The sequence below is a fragment of the Metopolophium dirhodum genome, chromosome 9 (assembly GCF_019925205.1).
Source record: "Metopolophium dirhodum isolate CAU chromosome 9, ASM1992520v1, whole genome shotgun sequence".
In the NCBI taxonomy this organism is placed as follows: domain Eukaryota; kingdom Metazoa; phylum Arthropoda; class Insecta; order Hemiptera; family Aphididae; genus Metopolophium; species Metopolophium dirhodum.
In genome coordinates, this window is record NC_083568.1 from 22,552,143 (window position 1) to 22,578,461 (window position 26,319).

Consider the following 26,319-nt stretch of genomic DNA (forward strand, 5'->3'; position numbering starts at 1 on the left):
GCCCTTCAGAGGTCATACACCGCAGTTAAACTTAACAGAGATCACATATTCCTATATTTGACTAGATAGTTCTAATTATAGAACTTGTTTAAAAAATGTTCCATATGGAAAACTATAATATAATATTCCTAAAGAGGCATCAAAGTAGATGGCGAATATTTGTGGGTAAATACTTTCAGGTACAAATTACTAGTTAGACGGTCTAATACTCTGATGATGGAGTAATTAATACTTTATTTATAATATAAACATTTTTTTTTTTTAAAAACGTACAAATCTCATTTATTTAATTTTTAAAACTATTTATGTATTAGTATTTAGTGTTATCAATATTAATTTGTATTAAAAATAGACGTTTATTATTTTGTTAATGTATACAAAGTTGAAAATTTTTTTTGAAGATATGTTTGTAGTATATACCTGCATAATGCCACAATCACCATTTATTGGATTTACCATAATATTATTGTTATTTGTTCTTATACCTATGTTTTGTCATAATATTAATACGGATCATATTATATATAGGTATTGTATATATTAGCTAATAACGTAATACGGTTATATTTTTTAAAGCGCAATTGATTGTATGAAATTATATATGAATTTGAACGAATGCCAAATCGGCCAAGTCGAGCGGTCGTGGCCGGAGACTTAAACGTGACATAAGCAGTTGAATAGGTTAGTACGCATTATAAATTTAAAGCATCCGCGAAATGTACCTGAGAAAAACCAATAGTGCTCTATGATTATTATACCCGAGGTTTGAACTAGATTTCAAAGTGGGTTCCAACATTTAAATCGTCAATATCCGATATACATCTATAAATACTGTTGTATCGAGATTATATTATGTTTATATAGCTTGGCCGAACAAAAATTTGAAAAAAAAATAACAACGATTTGAACCAACATTAGGTAGAAGCAGTGGCGTAGTTACGGGGGGGGGGGGGGGGTGTAAGGGGTTTCCACCCCCCCTACACCAAAAAAAAAACAAATCTTTTTTATATTGGTTAGAATTTTAAATAATAGATAGGTAAATAATACTAGTACAAATTAACATGTGTAATATTATTATTACTATATATTATATTAATATAGTTATAGAAATTATTCGAGTGTTTACACTTCTGAGTTTTATTTTAAGAAAATCAATTATAAAATCGACGAAAACAGCGATAACGACCTCCATAAAAATGATCTAAATATTAAGACTCTTGAAACCTGTATACCTCCTTCATCTTTTACTTCGGTTGATATAAGAATTAATGACATAACATATTTTGTTAACCGTGTATTGTCTCATAGTGAAATTCATACAGTTATAAATAGTATATGGACACCAGATATAACGTTTAATTTTCCTATACATAAAAACTTCGATAAAAATAAAAAAGGGCAAACGAGCAAATTTCAATTCAATTGGTTATTAAGATGGCGATGGTTAGCATACTCAGAAAAAGAAGATGGTGCATTTTGTAGACTTTGTGTTGCTTTTTCAAAATCTGAAGGTGGAATAAATGGCCAGAAACTTGGTGCTTTGGTATTAAACAAATTTGATAATTGGAAACACGCTATAGAAACATTTACTAAACATGATAAACTAAATTATCATATTAAAAGTGTAATAGACACCGATAACTTTTTAAAAATGAGAAATAATCCAAGTATATCCATTGAAAATCAATTAGATACAGCCCGTAGTAAACAAGTAAATGAAAACAGAATAAATATTTTACCTATAATTGAAGTTATTATTTTATGTGGTCGTCAAGAGCTTGCAATACGAGGACATAGAGATTTTGGTAAAATCAATGTAGAAACAATGCAAACTACAAATGAAGGAAACTTTAGGGAACTATTGCGGTATAGAGCTCGTGGTGATCTAAAGTTTAAAACATTTCTTGAAGGTCCAGGTGAACGAAATAAATATATTAGTCCTACTAGCCAAAATGCTATTATTGATTGTTGCAACACGGTAATACTTAATAAAATTGTAGCTAAAATAAATAAAGCAAAGTGTTTCACTGTCCTTGCTGACGAAACCGCCGATGTATCTGGTATAGAGCAAGTGTCTTTATGTGCTAAATATGTTGATATAGATGAATTAGTTGTCAGAGAAGATTTTTTGCAATTTGTTCCTACAAACGATTTAACTGGCAAAGGCTTAGCAACTCTTATTATTGAAAATTTAAAGGCGTTCGGGATAGAACTTAAGTATTTACGTGGACAGGGGTACGATGGGGCTGCAGCTATGTCTGGACAATTTAATGGTGTTAGGTCACATATTTCTCAATTGTATCCGATGGCAACTTATGTTCACTGTACAGCACACACCCTTAACTTGGCAGTATCTAAATCTTGTACAATACAACCAATTAGAAACTGCTTGGGTACGATTGGAAAATCACGAGATTTCTTTGTATACCCCAAACGAAAAAATATACTTTCACAAGCAATCGAAGACTTTAATGGAACAATTAATGCAAAAACATTAAAACGCAACTGTGCTACAAGATGGATCGAACGTTTTCATTCAGTTCACGATTTTATCGAACTTTTGGAATGTGTCGTTGATTCCTTAGACACTATTAGTAGTTGGGCCGATGGTGATACCTCAAGTCAAGCAAATAATTTAAAAAATTCAATCTTACAAGGAGAGTTTATCATATCACTTTTGGTTTTATCGAAAATATTTGCAGTTGGATTGCCACTATCTAAACAATTCCAAAGCGTTGCCATTGATTTAAGAGAAGCTATGATATTAGCTAATGCGACACTGTCTGAATTAAAAACAATTCGAAGTAACATTGATGAATATTTTCATGAAATCTATACAAAAGCATCTGTTCTAGCTCAGGAGTTGTGTTTTTCAATATCATTACCTCGAATTGCACGTAAACAAAAAAACAGAGATAACTATTCAGTGAACACGCCTGAAGAATATTTTAAAATAACAATATTCATACCTTATTTAGAATTGTTTATTAACGAAATTGAATCGAGATTTATTGAACATCAGAAAACATTAAAAGGATTTCAAAACTTATTTCCAAAAACGTCAGAAATGACAACACTTGAAAAAGATGAATTTATTAGTTTGATAGATTTTTATAATGATGATTTGGCAGATAACAATAAAGATATTTTGGTATCTGAGTTAAAACTTTGGCGACGTAAAATACTTGCACTAGATAAACAACCTACAAATGCTATGGATGCTTTAGTTATCTGCAATAACATGTATCCAAATATATACAAATTACTACAAATTTTAGCAACACTACCTGTTTCAACAGCTTCATCCGAAAGATCTTTTTCATCATTAAAGAGAATTAAGACGTACCTAAGGAATACAATGTCAGAGGTATTTATAAAATTGTATAATATAATATATAAGAACTAATTAAATAAAAATAATAAATATGAATGATATTTTACATTTTTAGAAAAGATTAAATGGTTTGGCAATGCTCTCCATTCATCGTTCAATATCAGTAGATGCAAAGGAAGTGTTGGACGAATTATCTATTAACAAACGTCGAGTGGATTTTATTTTATGAATTATTATAATAAACTAATATAAAACTATAAAAACTATTTATAATTAATACAAATTTGAAACAAAATAAAAATAACGTACGTAAAAAACTAATAACTTGTAATTTGTATCATAAATATATTTTAAAACCCCCCCCAGAAAAAAATCGTATCTACGCCACTGGGTAGAAGTGTAGAACGACGTATATAAAATATAATATTAATGTGCATTGTGCATTATGGTATATGTGATATGTCGTATATAATATATCATAATATGTTGGTATACGAGTCGTACATTCAATGGCGCCCATTAGGGGGTGCAAGGATGTACCATGTTACCTCCCTAGACAAATGTGAAATGATCGTAATTTTTTGTAATTGTAAATAATAAACTATTTTTACTGATGATATTATAATACATGATATATTAGTACATTGTTTATCTATATGTTGTGTATTTATTTTCTGTTATTTAATAAAGTCAATTTTGTTGGTTCTTAGTTATTTTTTTATGGTATTGTCACCCCCTACGTTCTGATTGATGGGCGCCCTTGTATACCTTATGAAAATAATATTATACCTACTCATCAGTGTACCTACCTAAAATGGCTAAGATAATATAGGTAATCAAACGGCCGTGTCGATGGTGCCGCGCTTCGATCGGTCTCGGTCGAATTCGATTTTTATACGCACGTGCGCCGAAAACAAACAAACGTTACTGTCTATAGTCTATTTTAATTGTAGGGGGGGGGGGGCGAAAAAACGAAATAAACAATAAACAATAAGAACGAAAAAAAGGGAAATGCGCTCAATCGCGCCGGGATGTCCGCGAACTTCGTCTTCGGCTGCAATAATAATAATAACAATATTATAATGGCACACGTGCGTTCGAATTATTTATCATCATTATCGTTATTATTATTATTGTTATCATTTTATACGGTGAGTAGGCACGTCATAAAATAATAATATTATTATTACTAATATATCCACACACGCGGCGGCCGGTGAAAGTGAGCGACGCGATCGGGTGTTACGTGCGCGGGCGCTGTCGACGTGATGGCGGCGGTGGCGACGGCGGCGCGCGCGCGTGGGAACCTCCGATCTTCGACTCATTCTTCGTCTTGTACGGTCTTCTTCTTCTACTCCGCCGCCGCCGTCCGAGTAGGCTAAACGTAACGGTATATGCCACGCTACGGAGCTGCTGCTGCTGACCCAGTTTTTCGGTCGCCGCCGCCGCCACCGCCGTCGTCGCCGTCCAGCCAGTCAGTCAGTCTCGCGTGCGACACCCGGCCGAGCTCAGTCAAACCCATGTGCGTGGTCGCGCGCGCCCCTACAGTGTACTGCATGTGGACGACTCATGTACTTAAAGATACTATTCCTTTGGGCAGTAAGTACTAATTGATGATATTATAATGACATTAATATTATGATGATGGACATTGTAGGTACACGTCATAAGACAAACTATTAGTCATGGTTAAACAACCCTACGACGTCAGGTTTTTAACTCAACTTGTTTTTTGTAAATTAATATAATGCGAGACCTTTTGAAACAGTGAAGAAATAAAATTGTAAAACAAACTTTTACCTAAAACTTAAAATGTTCATATTATATATTATGATATTGCGATGACGTGCGCTACAGCGATCATTTTAATGTAAAATAATATGTATTCTAATATTATAGTAGGTAGTACAGTAATACACAGAACACGTTTCTTGTAGCATGCGTGTGTGCTATATAGCTACAAATTCTTATTTTTCTATCTGTCCTGTTGGACATACTTCGCGTAGTCCGACGCCCAATAAAATACACGAGTTTTCAGGGGTGCAATATGATGATAATCGCTTTTCTCACTCACGTGAATTCTTTACATTTTCCTGTTTCCTACGTCCTGAAAATCACCTACGTGCCGGCCGTATCGCCCTGATTATTGATATAAAATACAACATGAGACGTTTTTTGTCACGAGCATGATGGCGTGCTTCAATAAAATAATTTTGGTCGTTATTGTGTGTGTGTGTTGTGGGTACGTATGTGCAGGCAGGTAGTAATACCGAATACACGCATACGATAGTCAATAATATATAAAAGTATAAAACGAGGTTTTAACAAAGCGCGTGGTCGGGAGCAGGAAGAGGAAGAGCTATCGGCAAGGCAGGGTGAAGGTCGGAGCTTCACCTTTCCAGTGCGGTCGAGTGTACCTATACCAAACTGGACCAATGCCCTCGACCGAGTTAATATTATCTTATTAGTTATTATCAAATATATTTTCGATATTTACGGTTAATACTCAATATACAATATACTTATTATATGTACTACCTATATGGGTATGTATATACATGTCGAGATAAACCGCAATATCCGATCCGATAAAAATAGATAAATTAAACTTTTCGATACGAATCTAATCCACTCGTATATGATTCGTGAACGACCGTATTGCTACATTTGAATCTTGGAGTAGGTGTGCCAAATATGGAATAGTAGGCTGTTCCGTAAAGAATATGTTGTACTAGGTAGGTATATATTGAGTATTATGGTACATAATTTTATCAAACCTAATAATATGACGAATGACAATAGACAGGACGTACCTATATACTATATTATAATCATTGTTGCCTACTTGCCGTTGATATGGGTTATTAAATACAATCTTTTAATTTTCGGAATAATATACGCAAATATTTAGATGTGTAAATTTAAATGTATTTGATGCATTATATTATACGTAATACATAATATATTATAATACAAATGTATAAGTTATAAAATTAACTTTTTGAAATTTCTGAAATCATTTTCATTTGATGCATTTGATGACTTTGAAAATAAACGATGTTGGTTATAAGTTTGTTATAATTCTAACTTATAACCAACATTTAACGTAAATACATAATAGTTTAAATTTATATGGAATACCATTAAGGCCTTAACCCTTCGGAATATATCTTATTCAATAATACCAATACATTTTTAAGGTTATTAGTTTAACATTCAGTGTTAAAACCATATAACAAAATTATCTCTTAAATGGTACTTGAAACTAATTCAACAATTTGTATTTGATTTATTTGATTTATTTGATTAGTTTATAACCATATAAAAGGGCAAAAACATAAAGGTATTCCATTTCGACGCACCTTCTCGTCTATTTGTATAGCCAATAGGCTCACATTTTGTTTCATTTACTTTTATTAATATTTGTAATTTTTATCGGAATACATCCATTCATATCGCCCCTAAAATTGTTTGTTTATCATAATAAAGGCTCGGAAAATTATTAAAACTAACTTCTGCATGATTATTGCACACATTTTCACATAAATCCGTGCAATTATTTATGTTATTATTGTTAGGTATATTGTTAACAATATTGTGTGTACGCTATCTTTTAAAAGTCTCTGCTGTCCGGCTGTCATTACCCATTATATTATATATTAAACATATTATTGTCAATTATTCCGAATTTCGTGTTATGTTTTAACTTTAAAGTAGGTACCTACCTATAATGTTCTTTCCGCGTTCCCGGTGTATATGCATATGTATATGTATATTGTATACCTTTTCCTAACTAATCCCAATTCGTAGTGACAAATGGATCGGCGGAACGGGTTGGTCATTACTCATTAGTCATTATAGACTATATGCCTGTGTAGTACATTGCTCATTACTCATTAGTTTGATAATTGATAGTCCAACGGGCAATGGATACGACTAAAATCAATGTTTTATAACGTCGTCAGTGTACATTTCTCAAGCATTAAGCTGTATAAACATAATATATTATTAGAAACGTATTGGAATAATAATTAATAGGCAAAAGACAAGACTTAAGTCACAACCACCGCGGTCCCATATCGAGTGCGATCTTCACGAGCAAAACCCGAAACAACTGTGTGCATATATAGGTACGTAAAACGTGACGTAGAGTGCGTTTAAAGTGGTCAGACCAGATTGGTGGCAAAAAAAAAATAACGTTCATCATTGACCGCGCAGAGGTCGTCGAATCCGCGAATTTATTGCGAAACTAGCGGCTCGTACCCATATTACAATATTGTTTCCATGTATTATTATTACACTGCTGCACAACACACTATATAGCGCGGACGCGCGGTGTACTGCACCTGTACATGAATTAATAATTCATTCGTCCTTGTGAGATAGAGACACCACCGGAGGAGGTCTTTGACTGTTTCGTGAGTGGTTATAATATGATATATTTATATTGTGTTTAATTGAATAAACATGTATACAAAAATCTTCGGTGGCGTTTTCGCGTGCATGTATAATTTTTTGTCGGGCACGTTAATTGAAAATCCGATCGTTTTATTTTCGACACCGGGGAACCGTAACTAAAATATGATAGCCATTGTCCACATAGTGTATGATATACGCGTATTATATAGTTATTTAGCGTATATTATTATGTTTCACGAAATGAAAAAATAATCGTAATTCATCCTTGCAATGTTGAGGCACCTTGACATTGTGTGCACAATAAAAATCATCGTCAGCCGCCACATGGCACAGTTTCCAATGCCAACGCTTAACTTTCACGGCTCCTTTCTTCTGCCCGACATACCGCTCCTATATAACACATAAAGCAGGTCATACTTTTTTCAAATTTTGATATTGCGTAGAAATTTTCAAAAAAAATATTAAAAACCTATCTAATTAATTTTTTTTTTTGTAAATTGTATATACGACACAGTTATATTATTTTTACTATAATACATAATATAATATATTATTTGTTTCAGCTGCCGTTGGAGCTCAATGGTTACGGTTACGACGGCTATAGCACCTGCACAAAACCGTATCGAAATGCAAGAGCCAAATTTCCGGATTTGCCGTGCGATTTTAACACTCAATCATGGTGCATGGTACCTGGATCAACGTACCCGTGGTAATATATTATAATATTATTTGCGACACAAAAGTTCCAATGACCAAATATTTAGAAAGCAAAAACCTCATTGTTGCCCAAAAATATACGTAGGTTGTACGTAGGTTATTTGTTGTGAATGAAAAAAAATTGCCCATTATATTGTTTGTCATGATTTATGTAACACACGCATAAATGTAGGTGAAAGTATGTCTAATGTGACACGAGCGAGTGAAAGTTCTAGATTTAAACGGTGATGTTCTTTGTATGTTCGAGATCTGATAAGACGCATATTCTAGGGACACGGTGAAAGTATACCTAGTGTTTATAATTTAAGTATTTTCAAGGAAAACTAGAGTATTTCCATGCATCACAAAAATGTCTGGATTTTTCTTTGGGTCAAGGTCAATCATTGTGTTGTTATAATATGTTTTTGTAAATAATATCGCAAAAGGTGACTTCTTTATAGACTTGAATTCAAGCCTGGGCAAGTTAATGATAATTTTTAATTGAGTTAAGTTAATTTGATAGTAAACATTTTAAAAAGTTTAAAGTTAATAGTTATCCTATTTTTTTAAACTCAGTTAAGTTACAAGTTATATGGAAACTTACCACTAACTTATTAACTAAAGTTAAGTCATTTTTTTTTTAATAATATATAAATAGCCAGTAATATGGTTTAAAATAATATAAAGTAAATATTCATATAATAATATGCATCATCAATAATAATTGTATTATATTTATTATTTAATTATTTATAAATTAACGTAACTTGGATTTAATTAAATGTAACTCGTTATTTATTAAGTTATTGAAAATTAAGTTAATACATTTTTATATTTTTAACTCGTTTATGCTCAAACTTTCCACTTAATAGGTACAACAATAAGAATTATTGTTTAAAAACTAATTTATTTTAGAGAATGGGTAGAACCGTGTTGAATTAATATAATAATTAACATCTGCAGTATACATAATATGGATGTGACGGTCCTGATGTTAAAATAAATCCTAGATTAATGTAATTAAAAAAAAATAAAGCCACATATAACAACATTTTAAAGTGCAATATTGAATATAAAATATATTGTTATACATACTGAATTATAAGGAGATTTTTTTTTTGCCATATTGCTGGAAACAGGTCAACAATTACATAAAAAATTTAAAAATGTCCTAAAAAACAAATTGTTGGAATAGTATGCATGAAACATATTTTGCAGCTTGGAAAGCTTCGTGTCTGACAATCCAATATAATAATATTATAATTTTAATTTTTCTAGATGAAAGCAGATATAATTTTCAGAATATTTAATTTTTTTCTTTTTTTCTTTAAATAATATTGGTGCTTAGTCAAAACCTTAAAAATGTAATACAAAATTCCTAATATAATATTAAAATATAGGTATATACTCTGTATAGTAGTTTAAAAATATCAAAAATAAATTCATCGAACATTTTTTATTTTTATACAGCTTAACTTTACAATTTTAATACAAGGTTCTTCATAGATTGGTCTTACAGCATCAATAGCGAGGTATACCTCGGAACATAATATACAGCAAAGCAACTTCCCTGGTTTTATTCTATATAGCGGTCCCTAAAATATCCAAATGTTTGTACTACACACAATAAATCGGTCAAATCTAAATTATTTCTAGATAAACACTAGTTTACTATATACCACCGTTCACTACTAAGCAGATAATAATAAAATAGCTACTCTTAATAACAATAAATAATAATAACTATAATAAGAGTAATAAGAAGTAACAACACAAAATATAGCTTTCTGTGTAGTCGATAATAATATTAAAATGTGGTTTGGCAAAAAACCGTTAAAATATAAAAAAAAAATGTGAAGATATAAAATTATACATTATAATATTATCATAAAGATTTAATTAGAATAACACACTTTTAAATTTCGTACTACACACTGCACTTTTCGTATTACACAAAATGTGTCGTACTATACACTATTTTAGGGACTGCAGTATATAGTTATTATAACTTTTAAAAATATAAAAATCACATTTTTAGTTGAATGATTATCATAAAAAAAACATGATTTATTTCAAATAACACTTATTCAACAAAATACAAAGTATGTTCTTAAATTTCTTATATCACACTGAGTACATCAGCGTATTAACTAAAAAATGAAGATTTTGTGAAAATCGAGTTATTGATATCTCAATATCATAATATTATACTAGATTATACAGTTTAACTCAATTTTTCCATTAATATAACATAATACACTATAGTGCATTGTAAATTAATGTTATTTTTACTATTAGAAAACATGTGTAACTCAAAACCTTCCAATTTTCATTTTCAAATTACTACACTAATATACTCATAGTGACAGTGCGATATGTTACATACCTATTCCTACTTTATATTCAACATGCGTCCTACTGTAAACTATGCCCCATGGTGGTTATTACTAATTATTAGTTAATAGAATATACACTATACCGGATGCAGTTGTGGGAGTGTACTTATTGGAGTGATGAGTCAGTCAGCAAGACAACTTTATATCATCATAATATAATCGAACTTAATTAACTCAAAAATTTGAAATTGTCGATACCTCGAACTTTTTCCTAAAATTCAGTTTTTCCTTAATTTTAATTTTTTAATTTTTCTTTTTTCTTTTTTTTAAGTTCTTTTGTACTTGAAATTTTTACTTTTGTGACAACTTTTCAAAGTTATAAATAGAAGCATTTTTATTTCACTAAAATACGATGTTAGAACAAAAAAAACAAAAAAATAATATAAAATAGACCATTGAAAAATCAATACATTCATCGTTCCGCTCAGAATCTAAAACATGTATAACCACAGGGCTCAGGTACACCGTATACTAGTCTATAATATTATATATTATTGTATATTTGTATGTACCATATTATACATATATATGATATATATGTACATCATATTATAATTACGAGAATATTAAACATAACATTACATTTTAGTATTTTACAATATTATAGCCTGGGGATGGTTGTTAAACTATCGACACACTTTATACAATTTCAGACATCGATTTGCAACAGACGATTGCTATAAGAGTTTATTTTTTATCGTAATCACGTTTTATCCGGTTATCATGATCCGAACAATGGGCCGTTAATCGTTATTGACTATTGTAGCAAAGCTGTCGTGTTAAAGACTATACGTGATTTTACGCTTGACCTTGAAAACAGCATTAAAATTTAAAACCACCAATGGAGCTATATAATAACATAGGGTGAACATTTCTGAGTCAATGATAGTTTTTATTTTAGTTTTTAACAATAAATTTTAAATTGCGCGCTCGTGCACATTTTGAATTTTTGATTCTGTGATGTTACATAAATACAATATTATAATTATTTAAAGTACGCAAAAATCACGCTCGTGGAACTTGCTCGTATGCAGTTTATCGAATATTATATCCCGAAGATTACAAAATCGCTTACAATTTTTTGTTGTTTTTGAACCGATAAAAAATATTCTAGATTCTGCAGATGGGTATAACTACGGTAAATAACTAACTAAAAAGCACTATAGTTCACAATTTATATGAGGATGGGATACTTAAAACACATATGACATATTTATATAGTTTGTTATGGTCGATATTATTAGGATTTTTTAAGCTTTAATGCGTATAAACGTACGCTATTATTGTTTCCATAATTAATACCTATGTAAAGGTTCAGGAATTGTGCCGATCAACAACTTTACAACTTTTGAGTAGTATATTTTGAATAATACAATGTTATACGATTAAAAATAAAATTTTGTAAAGCATTAATCATTAATGTTAACTTTTAGTGTCTTTTAATAGAGCGTATTAGAGCCATGAATTGCTATACACTATTGATGCACTTATAAAAACAGACGAAACGTCAAATATCATAAGTTATGATTCATAACGTACTATTTACCACTAAATTAAATGTGTCCATTTCTTTAACCTCGGGACTTGCATAAAGAAATTATAGCTAAAATATACCTTCGACCTACGACCTTACCTAATATATTATTTGATTTACAACTAATATTACGATTTGCTCTTTTTCTCCTCACGGCCGTTATAATATTATATTGATTGAATTTCGTATGAACATGTGCAGGCACGCAGTCCGACGGTTTGTATTCGAGAATCATGGTTTGATGAAACGCATGTACGGCGAACAGCGACATATATCGGTGTTGCGCGCAGACATGGACACCAACGACATCGAAGGTGGCGTCTGGAACCGGCGGCGGGAGGAGTCGTCGTTGAACCGCTACGACTCGCAACCGTCGCCGCCTGCACCAACCTCGGGAACCTCCACCGCCACCGCTACGGTTAGCAAAGCTAGTAGCATTACCACAACCACGTCAGCAACGGCGACCACGGCGACCACCGCGAACACGACCACCGCGTCCACAGCCCAGCCGTCCAACGTCACCGCCGCGCCTGTGGCCGACGTCGTGCCGCCCACGACGACCACCGTCGCGGAAGACGCGGAAGACGGCACCGTGGATGACGTTACCGTGGACGACCAGTTGCAGTTCGAAACCACCACCGAACCGATAGCGTCGACCCAACGCACCGACCAGGTGCAGGAGCAACCGGGATTCTTCCAGGAGTCTACCGGTGGCGACGCGGACAACACTCAGAAATCAAAAGGCATGTGAGTATCCTTTACTTGTACAATAAAAAGAAAAAATCGAGTATTATTATGATGTGAAATAAATTATTAGTCATGCACATAACACGACCACGCTATAATAATATGACATATTTTGTCTTCCAAAACAAAACATTTACCAATAACAAGCAAAACTTGGCGTTTTCCATTGAACGCGTTATAACTTTTAGTTTTGGGTTTTGAATAATGATAGTACAAATGTACAATAATAATAATAATAATAATAATAATAATAATAATAATAATAATAATAGTAATAATAATATAATATTATCTCCTTTTCGATTATGTGGAACCACGTGTTTTTGTTTCTTGCAGTAACGCTTGCCCGGTAAAGGAAGAGGTGGTCGCGCCTTTCTGGGCGAACAACACTCGCGGTGAAGTGCTCGCGCTGCTTAATCTCTACCCGTTCGAGCAGTACGTCCACTGGGAGCGATGCACGTGAGTATTGAGTACCTAGTCGATGATCAATATTACATAATATTACCATATACGGTGTGATTCAAACACTGTGGAGATACTATACGTTTATATAAGGGTTGATAAGTGTATTATATCAACGAACGTGACTTCACAGGAAAAACTTTCACAGTGTCACGCCATGTAGAATAATCGGATTTCATGAATATTTTTATATTTAAAAGAAGAGAACATTTTTCAGATCGGATCAAAGCCCGAATTTTAAATTTACTTTAAATAGTGGTCGAAAAATAGGTTTGAAAAAGCATTAATATTGTGCATTTCTGCATTATTCAAATGCATACTTTAGCTGCTATAATTATAATTTAGAAAATCGGGCCTGCGGAATGTTCTCTTCTTTTAAATAAATAAAAAAATCCTATTGTTCTACAGAGCGTGAGAGTTTTTCCTGTAGTACATGCTTTTGTACTAAAAACCCCTCCGGCTCCGATGGCATATTATAAGCAGTTTAATATACTTTATATCGATATAAGCGGTAGTACCGTCTATATTATAGACTATAATATAGTATGATATACATTATAAACATTAAAATATACTCTATAAATAAAAAACTTCAGTGGTTATAGAAGTAGCGTGATACTTTTTTTTTTTTTATCGCAAAATGGTATATTGCGATACAGTAATCTCTATAAAAAAAAAAAAAATATTAATACACTGAAAGTAATGATTTCCAATTGTTGGCGGTGTGGATTACATATACTTCACTCGAGCCCTTTCCGCCTTCATCGAATTATTATAAAATTCCTATACCTACATATGAGATATGTACTACGCACATAATATCCGCACATGTAATATATTAATATACCAATATGATATCGTGTTGCGCAGGTTCGAGAACAAGCAGATGTTCTGCCGCCAGGGCTGCCGGTGCGAACAGCAGTACCGCTTGCACAGGCTGCTCGCATACGACCCGTCCAACGACTGCCGCGGAATATTCTCCGACTGGTTCAGGTTCCCGTCGTGCTGCGTGTGCCGTTGCTACGATCTGCCCAACGACCTCAGGATCACGTCCCGCAGTCCCCGCACCGACGGAGACGACGGCGCCGGCAGCAGCAGCAGCAACGGCAACAGCAACGACCTCGACACGTGGTTCCAAAATCCGTTGAGCTCTTAACTTTTACTTTTCTTTACACGATATTATTGTATTATTATAACGTATCCGTGTTTTATCTTTATTCTCTCATTCTTTCTCTCTCTCTCTCCTTCGATAATATTATCTGTCTCCGCGCATCATCTATATAGTGTTGGGCAAAAACAAAAACCACTTGCAGATCGGAGGGTCATCTGAAAGATTATACCGCACATTCGTGTATTAACAATTTAAAACTGATACATTTCGATAAACATAAGTACCTACCTACGTTCGTTTTGAATTGTTTATAAATTTACTAAAGAATTGAGATGAGTACCTACGTACTAACCAATATTAACTATTGTTAAATAAAATCAATACTCACTCTACCATTATCCACGATTAATTCGAATACCTACAATAATATTATCAACCATGATTGATTTCGTTCAGCTTTGTTTTTATTCATTATAAAATGTTTTTTCAAATTATTATCGTGTATTATTATATGCATGGACCCACAAATTCAACGAATATACACATTTTATTGAAATTTACGGATTTTAATCTGTTCGTCATCGGTTAGTCGTAGATTATTAAATATTTATTTTTGCCTTACACTGCCGCGCATAATATACAGATTTTTATATCTATATATTATATAAGCCATAGGTTTTTAATATTATTTTTGTTTTAATTGTTTATCAAATATAACGCGTAGGTATCATCAATATAATATATATGCTGTACATAAACTTTAGTGTAAATATAATATTTTTATATAGTGTTAAGGTGTTCCAATCTTGTGATACGTTTAAATTAATTATTACTATTATTTATTTATATATTTTAAACTTATTCATTGATACAATGATAAATGATATTATGTGCATACGTGTGGTATATTCACGTGTCCATATTTATATTAAACACTATAAATCATTACGGATTTACGATTTGGAACTGCAAAGTTTACCGTTGATGTATGAAAATAATGTTAAATACTAATGTTACACCGTTGTTGATATTATAATATAAATATTTACAGTATCAGTATTAAAGTCATTCTGTCACTCTCAAGTCTCTATATCTCTATAGTCTATAGTTATCTCGGCATCTCGGCCACTGATCAGAATGTTGACTTCATTTTTTTTATACATACTTTGAATTATAACATTAAACCATACTATAGTTTGATCAATGATAATAGTTCCCGAAAATTAAATTAGTTCATTAGTATTTACTATTTAGTACATACTACGTATAACATACGACCTGGTTTAAAAACCGTGTTATATGTTTACTCTTGTCACATTCTATAATACTGGATGGTTAAAAGATATAAGAGTAGGGTATTATTAGAATAAACTTTTTAATTTAAATCTAAATACAATTTTGTTTGATTACATTTTTTCGTAATTATTTAAATAAAAACGTATTCCAATTATTTTTTAATTAATCAATTAATTAATTTTTAAATACAATTAATTGAATAAAAAAATACGCAAACGATTAAAAAAAAGCAATAAATTGTTTTTGAAAATTATTCGGATGATAATTATTTATATAAAATGTTGCCCAACTTTGGTAGACCGGCAACCAAATCGACTCTAATTTCAGTTTTCTATATTATATTGACAATACGTCAAGAGTAAATATTAGTTTTAACTTTTAAATAGTTTTATTATCTGTCAGCCGAAATTTAATATTTAATTATTAAAAAATGTTCGGCAATAATCGCAGGTTTATAATATAATAACTATGTACAATATTAACAAATATGTGGATACCTTCCATAAACACTATTTATTATAAATTTATAATATTGTACAATATTCTTTATTTTTCAAAAACTACAACCTTTCAGTCATTCAGTGCTCATGATTTAATTGTGTATACACATTTATATTGTACAATTATTGTTTTAAAAATAATACTTAAAACAATTCTAAGAATATTGCATAAAACCACATTTAACCACTACGAATTGCGAAGTACGATTAAAATATAATATTGAATATTTGAATTTGTAAAATAATGATAATTTTAATATTATTATGAAAAAAAAATATATAAAACCAAATTAGCGAACGTACAATTAATAATTCATATGAAACTACGAAAGATTATAACATAATAACTCATAGAATTTAAATTAAATTTTTTTTTAAATATAATATTACACGGCGTTGTAGATAGGCTATACAGTGTACGTCTCACATAGTCACGTCATATCATAGTTTCCATAGTAATCTTGACCTTATATAATTTTGTAATATTATTAAATTTCACAATCGCAATTTATGGTTTTCCACAAACACAACGACAATCACACACATACAACGGATGGGCTGAATTTTAAATTTTTATATATTTTTTTATATTTATATTAATATTATGGAACCATAATATATCATAACCTTTAAATCTTTTATCGTGTCGCGTGATATTGTGTTATCATTGTTTATTATAATATTATTAACTAACCTTCTCTACGTCTACAACTTACTGGTCTACTTCTCCCTTCTTACTTCTTGGCTGTGGTACAACACTGGTGCTGTGCATACTGCAGCTTACGTTGAGTAACGTCCCGAAAATCTTACTTGTTCTATCTTCTATATACGAATTAACGGCATTCGCCTTGGCACAAATAGAACGAATTTCGAAGACTTCACAATTTCATTTGGATTTTGTTTGTTTAAATCAAGGCTTCTCGTTGGAACAATATTAATCAACTAGGTAGGTACCATATTTTGATAATCAATAAAATATAAACGGGTAATACTGTAAAACCTACTTACTTTTTACAAAGGTGCAAAGATGCATAATAAGGATCTGATCAAATCCAGTTGGGCAGATGAGGTTGAAGATCATTTGGAGAAAACAACATTGCCACAAGCAAAAGTCGATACACACGGAAATACCAAAATTATTACTGAATATCGTTGGAACAAGGATGACAAAAAAGAAAAGGTAGTTCGTACATATAAAATTGAAAAACGACTGGTGTCCAAAACTATAGCTGAGCGCAAGACATGGGCTAAATTCGGAGATTCACGCAATGATAAACCAGGACCAAATACTTCGACCACGATTCCGGCTGAAGAAATACAGATGCAATTCTTGTCCGGTAAGGATGGCGACAAAGTCGAAGAAAACCCATTAGACAAATTAAAGAATGTAAACATGAACATTAAATGCCGAAATTGTGGCGGAGAGCATTGGTCGTTTTCATGTCATCTCAAGGGTACCGGTTTGGTGATTGAAGATAAAAAATTGGTTCAAGAAAAGGTACCAGAGCCTGAAAAAAATACCAGTACCAACAGGTATAAATACAATGTCTATCCATTTTCTAAAATTTTAATTTATGTATGAGGACATAATCATCTTATACCCACATTTGTCTTGCATACTTGCAATACCTTGAGCAAATATTATCATATTAATATCCTCGTTAATATAAAGTTGTATCATAATAATATAATGTTTTCAGTTATGTTTTTGTTAAATTTACAAATGAAAACATTTATCATGCTCCATTGTGGAGTTTTTATAAATATTTATATTTTTTAATACAGTAATATCTGTTGTATTATTTATATTTTTTTAAATAGTTATTTGTTTTAAAATATAATAATTAATAAAACTTTACAACTGTTGAGAAACTCAGATTAATACATTGCATGTGTTTAAGACAAATAATAACTCACATTATTTTTGAATCCTCTTAAAATTATTCTGGTATACAACTATATGCAATATGTATTTTTAACCTCATGTTTTTTTTTAGACCATATATTCCCCCGTCAGCAAGAGAAGGAGCCACAAATACGGCTGGTAAACGAGATCCATACTCACGTGGTTATGACGAAGTACCTGCTATCCGTATAGAAAATCTTTCTGAAAGTACATCTGAAGCTGATTTAAGTGAATTAGTGAACAAATTTGGTCAAGTTGCTCGAATTTTCTTGGCGTCTAATAAGGTCACCGGTGCTTGTAAAGGATATGCATTTGTTAATTTCAAATCCAAAATGGATGCCGAACGAGCAATTAAAGGATTACACGGATATGGATATGACCATTTAATATTAAATGTTGGTTGGTCGACAAACAATTATAGTAAGAGTACTTACTAACTGGATGGAAATTTACTGGAAATAACAATATTCTAAGGATATATTATTTTATACATATTTTTCAGTCAATATTAGTTAAAATATAAATATATAATGCACAATAACTTTTATATTATTATAATATTATTTAAATGTAAATTTGTATTATTTTTTTTTCCATGCTTTTCATTTTATAGAAAATGTATGATTAGGTTACAATAACAAAACAATAGACTCTTACAATAATCTTACTTTTTTTATTTAAAAATAATGCTGTGGAAATGTATATTTTTTTTTCTTTCGATTCGGCTCAAAGTGTTTAACCTAAAATATTGATTAAAATTTGAAAACGTCTCATATATTCATACAGTTAAATTCTAGATTTTTGTATGAAGAGTTGATTAATTTAATCGTTTTTATGCATATTATGCTTTTAAGTACTAAGCACATTTAGGCATCCAGCAGAGGTTTAACCTATTTTTGTAGTTTATAATTATTTCAAGTGGACATAACTATTGATAATACTGATGTGCATTTGCTACCAGAAACCCCGCTGAATATTGCAGCATTTTACTGGTATGAAGCCTGGTCTTTGTATACACATAAGAAAATGAACATCATTTTTGTAGAGCCAATACACTCAATCTTTAGATCTTAAATATAAATTCTATGCAAAACAATCGAGCACTAGTTATTTTACATTTTTACGTCAGTAATGTACTTATTACAAGGTTAGTGGTATGAAATTATCAATATTTTAGATTTTTATTTTTTTTTCTTATATGTATAAGTTTTGCTAAAAAATATAAAATTTCATAGGTATCTACTTGTATATTTTTATGTAATAACTGTTCATATTCTATACAAATGGTATTTAAGGGGGATCAATCCTCCCCATAAGCTCTATGTAATATACTAAAGTTTTTGGAGTTCTAACTTAAAGCCTCTAGTTTAAAAGGCGGGGCTAATGGATAAAATCTCCCCCCCCCCCCCACTCATGACGAAAATCTAAATACAACACTGACAGCGGCGTTTTATGGGCGATCTGGACCCCTCCCCCCAACCACCCATTTCCCCCATAAATACCTATCTAAACATCTAATATAATTATCTGGACCCCATCAATGAAAAATTCCTGAATATGTCACTGAATGGTATAATAATAGTTCATATATTTATTATTATATTTTCCGTACATAATAAAATTATAATTATTATTCTTGGAAATTGGAACAAATTTGTTTAATTAGTTAGTTATTATGATGTTTCATAGTTTGGATAAAAAATTTGGTATTTATTTTAGGGTACCTATTCAACGTATTTGATATAGAATTACAACTTAACAACTAATTTAAGAAATTAAGAACGTAGGTAATTTATTATATTTTATTCATAGAAATAATCAAATTTTAATTTCATATTGCACTGCACTGACTGCACTTTAATAAAATGGTTAGGTTGGTATTACTATTTCATAACTTTTAAACACGGTATTTTAAGGCCGCTATAAAATGGTCACGTTGGTTATTGATATGAGCTATCTCGAGAATGATAATTGATAATAATTAAGATTCAAAAAACGAAGCACATGTTTGAAACGTTTGAATTGTTAATTGTTTAATACTTGTCACTTGTGTTGTTAGTTGTTGTGTTGTTAGTAAATATTAATACCGTCTTCTTTACTCCTGTCTCCGATGGCTATCGTAATGTCTTCGGATGTCGATTCTGAGGAAGAGGTAAATTATAAGATACTTACAATTATAATGTTTTCTAAATGTCCTCTTATAATACGATATGTATAATATTATGTATTGAGAATTCAATATGCAGATTTTAGATTTGATTGATTAAGGATTGAATTCTTTTAAAATGTTAGAGAAAATTGAATTTAACTTGCTTAACCTTGGCACTAGGATTACAAAAACAATAATATGTTTGGGTGCAAAAATTGGAGATTAATATGACCATTTAATGTTAAATCTTTAATCTTTTCACTGTCACACACTTAAACTCTCCAACCTGTGTATGCTACATAAAATACTATTTTTATATATTTTTATTTTTCTTAAATTTTAATTTTGAGATCTATAATATAATTATTTAAGCTTAAAATAATGTGAGCCAGGATTTTTTAAAGTTGTATGGTTACTGGTAAATGATAATATTGTGAAGTACAGGAACGTAACAGTACCTACGTCTAGAGCAGTGAATGGTGTAAATGACCATAACTCAATATCACAATTCACAGATGAACTCATGCTTCTGAAATTAATTATATTACAAATATAAAATTAAAGTACCCTAAGTGCCATTCAAATTTCTATATGATTTAGAATCAATTTTTAAATGTTTTTATATTAGTTATTAAGAACTTAAAAAAAATTGCATACTCATTTTTAATTGGTTCTGAAATAAATTAATAATTTAGTTGTACCTACTTAACTTAACAATAAACTGGAATTGAATGGATTTATTTACTACTTAGTTTTGGTACTTCATTTATTATTGATTAGTGTAGAACATTGCTTCTGTATTAGTTTTTAGTATACAATTATTTTACATATAAATAATCATGTGATATTTTTTGAAATATGTATTTTTTTTTTAGTTGCTGGAATTGTATGCATCTGGTAAATTAAAGCCAGGTTTAAATATACCTGTAGAGGAAGATAAAGTATTCATTAACAATGTTGTAAGTAATATTAATATTTATATGTTTATTGGTACCTATAATGTATATTATAGTGATATATCAAAAAAGTACTACTACAGTACTACCTATTTTGGAAGTTAAACAAATAGTAGTAAGGTATAGAAAAATTATTTGATATCTTTGTCTATGTATGTTGAAGGAAATAAAATATAAAGGTAAACAGGAGAAAGAAGTAAGTGAGCAGAGATTATCAATTAGAAACTAATTATGTAAAAGAATTATGTCTTATAGAAATGTTCTAGGGGCAAGGATAGGGTAGGATGTCCCACTTGAATGGGACAAAGGCTAATAAATCATTTTTGTACTCAATATGTACCTATACATTTAATATTTGATCAAATTACTCATTGTTTATTTTTCTTTTAGAATGCAATGAAAGAAGCTATTGCTTCATTCCAAAGCAGCTTACCATGGACCGAACGACTCGATATTGTGGCTGAAGTTGCTCCAATGGCTCCCGAGCTTTCAATGGAAGTATGTATTTAATTGTTATATTCTTTATACCTGAAAATCACTAAAAGCAAATTTAAAATAGCAGATTAGATGTCCTAATTTGATTTGTATTATTTCTTACTTTTTTACCAACAAATTTACTATATTACACACTAGTGCCTGAATAAGATTAAAAAACTAAACAATTTCTTGTACCTGCCCCCAGCAAACATCACTAGTATACTAACACTAAGCATGTGTAATTATTATACACCATGCTCAAGTAACACACATAACCAATCTTAATTTAGCTGTTTGCCTGTGTGTAACAAATATAGATATGTCTGTCGTCTGTTTATATTCTAATTTCAACCCAGGTATAGGATGATGTATTATTATTTTAAATTAAAAATAAAATATTATATACGATTGCAAGTTATCTATTAAAGTCTTTAAATATGGTGTGAGCTTAGATAAAAGACATGATTTCAATCCTCACAAATATTAATAATAGGTTCAATAGCTAAAATATTAAAGTAATAATATCATAAATTCTATTGATTTTTTGGTACTTATTATTGTCCCACCATTGAGTTTACACTGTAATCAGTTATAACATGATATTTTTTATATATTGTTACAAAACTTTCAAATAAAAGTAAATAATAATAAATTGTTTAAAATTAATAGTAACATAGTTAATAATTGTATTAATATCTCATAATTATACGTAAAAGAATAAGATAGTTTTATAAAAATCCTTAATTAAAGTCACTAATTTTATTTGTTTTAATGATACAATATGATTTTGTTGTATAAATTTAATGCCATTATTATTCCAGCAAATAATTCATTAAAATTATTTTTTAACAATATTTTATAATAATCTAATAATGTTTGTAAGATAGGTACCCACTTTAAATTATACATACCTACAATATAACGACAAGTTAATAACATACTAACATGATTGAAATTTAATAATAGAGAATGTCAACATTTTAAATTTTAGATTAGGTAAATACTGCTGACATAATGTCTCCTGGTGGCGGGGTGATAAATTGTGTATGGCTTAGTGGTAGGACAATAACAAACAAGTACTGATTTTTTAAAAGATATTAATCAAGTTCATAAATATAGGTAGGGTATTTGAACTGTATTTTAGTCAGTGATAAAAATTTAATTTTTGATAAACCTTAAATTATGTTTGCTCATTTGTTGCATGCACAGTTTTAATAATAACATATAAATAAAATTGTATTTGTTAAATTTACTAATTAAATTAATGTCTTGTATAATTTGTCATTTTTAAATTGCTTATAGCTTATGTCATTACCTTTATCATACTATTTTCTTATTATTTCAGATTACTGAACAACAACAATTTCTTAAAGCGGGTAAAATTGATGAAGTAGCATTAAATGATTTTAAACGGGAAACTATGTTTCACCGTCAAGCCCAAACAGCTGTTATGCGTGGTGTTGAATTGTTACGTAAACATAATATAGCTACACATCGACCAGAAGATTATTTTGCAGAAATGTTTAAATCTGATGAGCATATGCAAAAGGTACGACATGCACTTTTACAAAGAAAGACTTCTCTAGAACAAACAGAAAAAGTACGTCGTATCCGGCAAGAAAAGAAATTAGCTAAAGAGAAACAAGTAGCAGCTATACAAGCAAAACATAAACAAAAACGTGATCTTAATGAAAATATTAAGAAGTTTAGAAAAGGTTTAAGAAATGATTTAGACTTTTTGGAAACTGATAGTGGGAAGAAAAACAAGAAAAAAGATGATGGCGGTGGTGGCGGTGAAAAGAAAAAAAATCTTTCAAGGTATTTACATTTTTAATTATTATTGAACATCAAGTAACGTTTATATGAAATAGATAACATATATTAATATTTAAATTTTGATACATTTTTTATATTATATAATTTATAATATTTTACAGCTAAAAAACAATGAATTGATTTAAAATAAATTTGTATTCAATACAGAAGCTATTTTTGCTTTTTAAAAATTAATTTTTGGATATTATAAGTTTTTTTATGTAATTATTATCCATACAATCAAACAATACAATCATATATTTGTTGACAATGTGGTACTTAGATACGGTCATTGTGCAAGTATACAAACTTATTATTTGATTTAATTGAGATTATTGGAAAAAAAATTTGTGAATATAGAAGTACATTGTACATATTAACTTATTTTATTAAGTAGGACAAACAAAATGTCACTAGTTTATTGAAAACATTAAATTAAATATAATATAATAATCATTAGGTAATACTAAAAAACTATTCAACATTTCTTAAATACGAGTTTTATATTTAATGTTATTTTAATTATATTCATTATAGTCCTAAAAATTGAAAAATGTATCATGATAAATTACATTTTTATTCATACTTCATTATTAAATGGCTATCAATAGTTGTTTTCTGTCAAATGAAATATGTTCCTCTTCAATTTATAATCAACATAAAAATAGTATTACCTTATTTTGATCATAATCAGATACCTAAATTAATTTAATTTTTTTTTTGGAGTAAAATTAATGGGGCAGATAATTTTTGCCCCCTTAAAATGTACATAATATATCCAAATATCTATACATTTAAAAGTTAATTTCAATATCATAGTTTAATTTAGAAGTACTATTTTTTTATGTTGTTGGCATGATGTAATATGTACTAAAAATATCTTAACTTTAATTTTTTTATTTTATAGATCACAACATAAAAGAAAAGGAAAAGATACAAAGTATGGATTTGGTGGCAAAAAAAAAGGCATGAAAGGAAACACTACAGAAAGTACATTTGGTGGTAGTGGGAAATCAAATTTTAAAGGAAAGAATAAGGGTAGAATTAATAAAAACAAGAGAATGTCTTCAAAAAAATGAATAAACCAATTTTTAAAAATTTGAATGTACATAATTGTATACTAACAGTATACTCCTGTAGTAAGTTCAATTTCCTATTTAAACTTTTCAATACAAATGTTTTACTAAAACAACAAATTCTAATATTTTTTTTTTATTTATTAAATTATCATCAAGAAGTAATGAGAAAACTAAAATATACCACTATGTACTAGTACTACACAAGCGTATAAGTTTATCTATTATTTCAATAATAATTAAGTTTTAATAAATAGATGAAATACAAAATAGGTATGTATAACATCAAGTACATTTTATACCTGCGATTAACGGATGGTAGGACTTTAATTGTGGACTAAATAAAGTAGGAATTTTAATTGTCAACACAAATATATATATGATATAGCAAAACTGTGTTATAACATTACAAAATAGATGGTGCAATTATAAATTTAGTTAATTAATTTAGCCACAGTGAATACTATGTAGTAACTAGTATATATGGGTACATTATAGCCACAGTGAATACTATGTAGTAACTATAGTATATATGGGTACATTGAGCATAACATTTCTGATATCTTGAAATAAAATAGAATTTTAAATAGGTGCGTTTGAAAGTTTCTTAATCATAATATAAAAAAAAATGTTTTAAGTAATTGGCAAATATTTGGTAATACACATCTTTTATTTTCTTAAAAAATAATTACTGACCTCTGACTTAAAGAATAATTAATATAATATTCTCATATTGTTAAGACAAAAGACTGTAGAGTTTCATACCCAAGAAGGTAGTTAATAATTGAATATAAATAATTAATTTAACCAGATAAACGTTAATATATTTAAGTGTGTGTCCAGAAAAATAAATATAATGCAATTTGGTACCTAGCCACATAGATATAATTAATTTTAATAGGTTAATAAAGTATTGAATTACTTTTTATAAACTATTAAACAACATCAAATGGACAAATGCACAGTTTATTATAGTTAATAAAGTATGTAGGTACCTATTGAATTACTTTTTATAATCTCTTAAAACAATACCATATTTATCTATAATAGGATTAGATTTCAACAATTAATAAAACTTTTAAAATATAACATCCATCAAAACAACCAATAAAATACATTTTACTAGCAAAGCAATAAGTGTTCCTATGATCAGGAGTTATTATACTATGTTTATTTAGCCTTTATTGACCTGCACGAATGTCTTGAATAAATATTACCAGAAATTAGTAGGTCATGTTATGCATTATTTAATTATTTAATCAACTAGGTATTAAGATATTTGTCTTAAGTTTGTATGGTTAAAGTTTTGATAAATTACATTTGCATGCATTTAGTTTCTATTGAGGACAATTGAATTATTTTTTAGCCACAACCAATACCTAAATTATATTGCTTTTGTACATACTTACCTACTAACTACTGACCATTTTACAATTATACTTTTG

The 26,319-nt window shown here is 29.8% G+C and overlaps 4 protein-coding genes across 6 annotated transcripts; all 4 read left to right on the top strand.

Annotated features, from left to right (window-relative positions):
• Positions 1 to 1,922: 1,922 nt before the first annotated feature.
• On the top strand, positions 1,923 to 3,658 carry LOC132952702 (52 kDa repressor of the inhibitor of the protein kinase-like). Its single transcript, XM_061025089.1, has 2 exons — positions 1,923 to 3,367; positions 3,450 to 3,658. The coding sequence occupies exons 1-2, from the start codon at positions 2,255 to 2,257 to the stop codon at positions 3,561 to 3,563; spliced, it is 1,227 nt and encodes a 408-aa protein (XP_060881072.1). The 5' UTR covers positions 1,923 to 2,254; the 3' UTR covers positions 3,564 to 3,658.
• A 966-nt stretch (positions 3,659 to 4,624) lies between these two features.
• On the top strand, positions 4,625 to 15,755 carry LOC132952645 (protein spaetzle 4). The gene is made up of 5 exons (XM_061024997.1): positions 4,625 to 4,933; positions 8,317 to 8,462; positions 12,581 to 13,126; positions 13,463 to 13,585; positions 14,459 to 15,755. The coding sequence occupies exons 1-5, from the start codon at positions 4,904 to 4,906 to the stop codon at positions 14,742 to 14,744; spliced, it is 1,131 nt and encodes a 376-aa protein (XP_060880980.1). The 5' UTR covers positions 4,625 to 4,903; the 3' UTR covers positions 14,745 to 15,755.
• A 1,424-nt stretch (positions 15,756 to 17,179) lies between these two features.
• LOC132951766 (eukaryotic translation initiation factor 3 subunit G-like) lies at positions 17,180 to 19,641 on the top strand. The gene is made up of 3 exons (XM_061023703.1): positions 17,180 to 17,441; positions 17,515 to 18,028; positions 18,493 to 19,641. The coding sequence occupies exons 2-3, from the start codon at positions 17,523 to 17,525 to the stop codon at positions 18,836 to 18,838; spliced, it is 852 nt and encodes a 283-aa protein (XP_060879686.1). The 5' UTR covers positions 17,180 to 17,441; positions 17,515 to 17,522; the 3' UTR covers positions 18,839 to 19,641.
• A 739-nt stretch (positions 19,642 to 20,380) lies between these two features.
• LOC132951764 (probable rRNA-processing protein EBP2) lies at positions 20,381 to 25,076 on the top strand. 3 transcript variants are annotated; one of them, XR_009665407.1, is made up of 6 exons: positions 20,381 to 20,553; positions 21,426 to 21,509; positions 21,897 to 22,004; positions 23,329 to 23,801; positions 24,706 to 24,937; positions 25,034 to 25,076. XR_009665407.1 is itself a non-coding variant. In XM_061023702.1 (5 exons), exons 1-5 carry the CDS (start codon positions 20,512 to 20,514, stop codon positions 24,875 to 24,877), a joined length of 879 nt encoding a protein of 292 aa, XP_060879685.1. In that variant the 5' UTR covers positions 20,381 to 20,511; the 3' UTR covers positions 24,878 to 25,076. The 3 variants fall into 3 exon arrangements, 1 of the variants encoding a protein (XP_060879685.1); XR_009665408.1 differs by having other exon boundaries at positions 25,037 to 25,076; XM_061023702.1 differs by having other exon boundaries at positions 24,706 to 25,076.
• Positions 25,077 to 26,319: the final 1,243 nt, after the last annotated feature.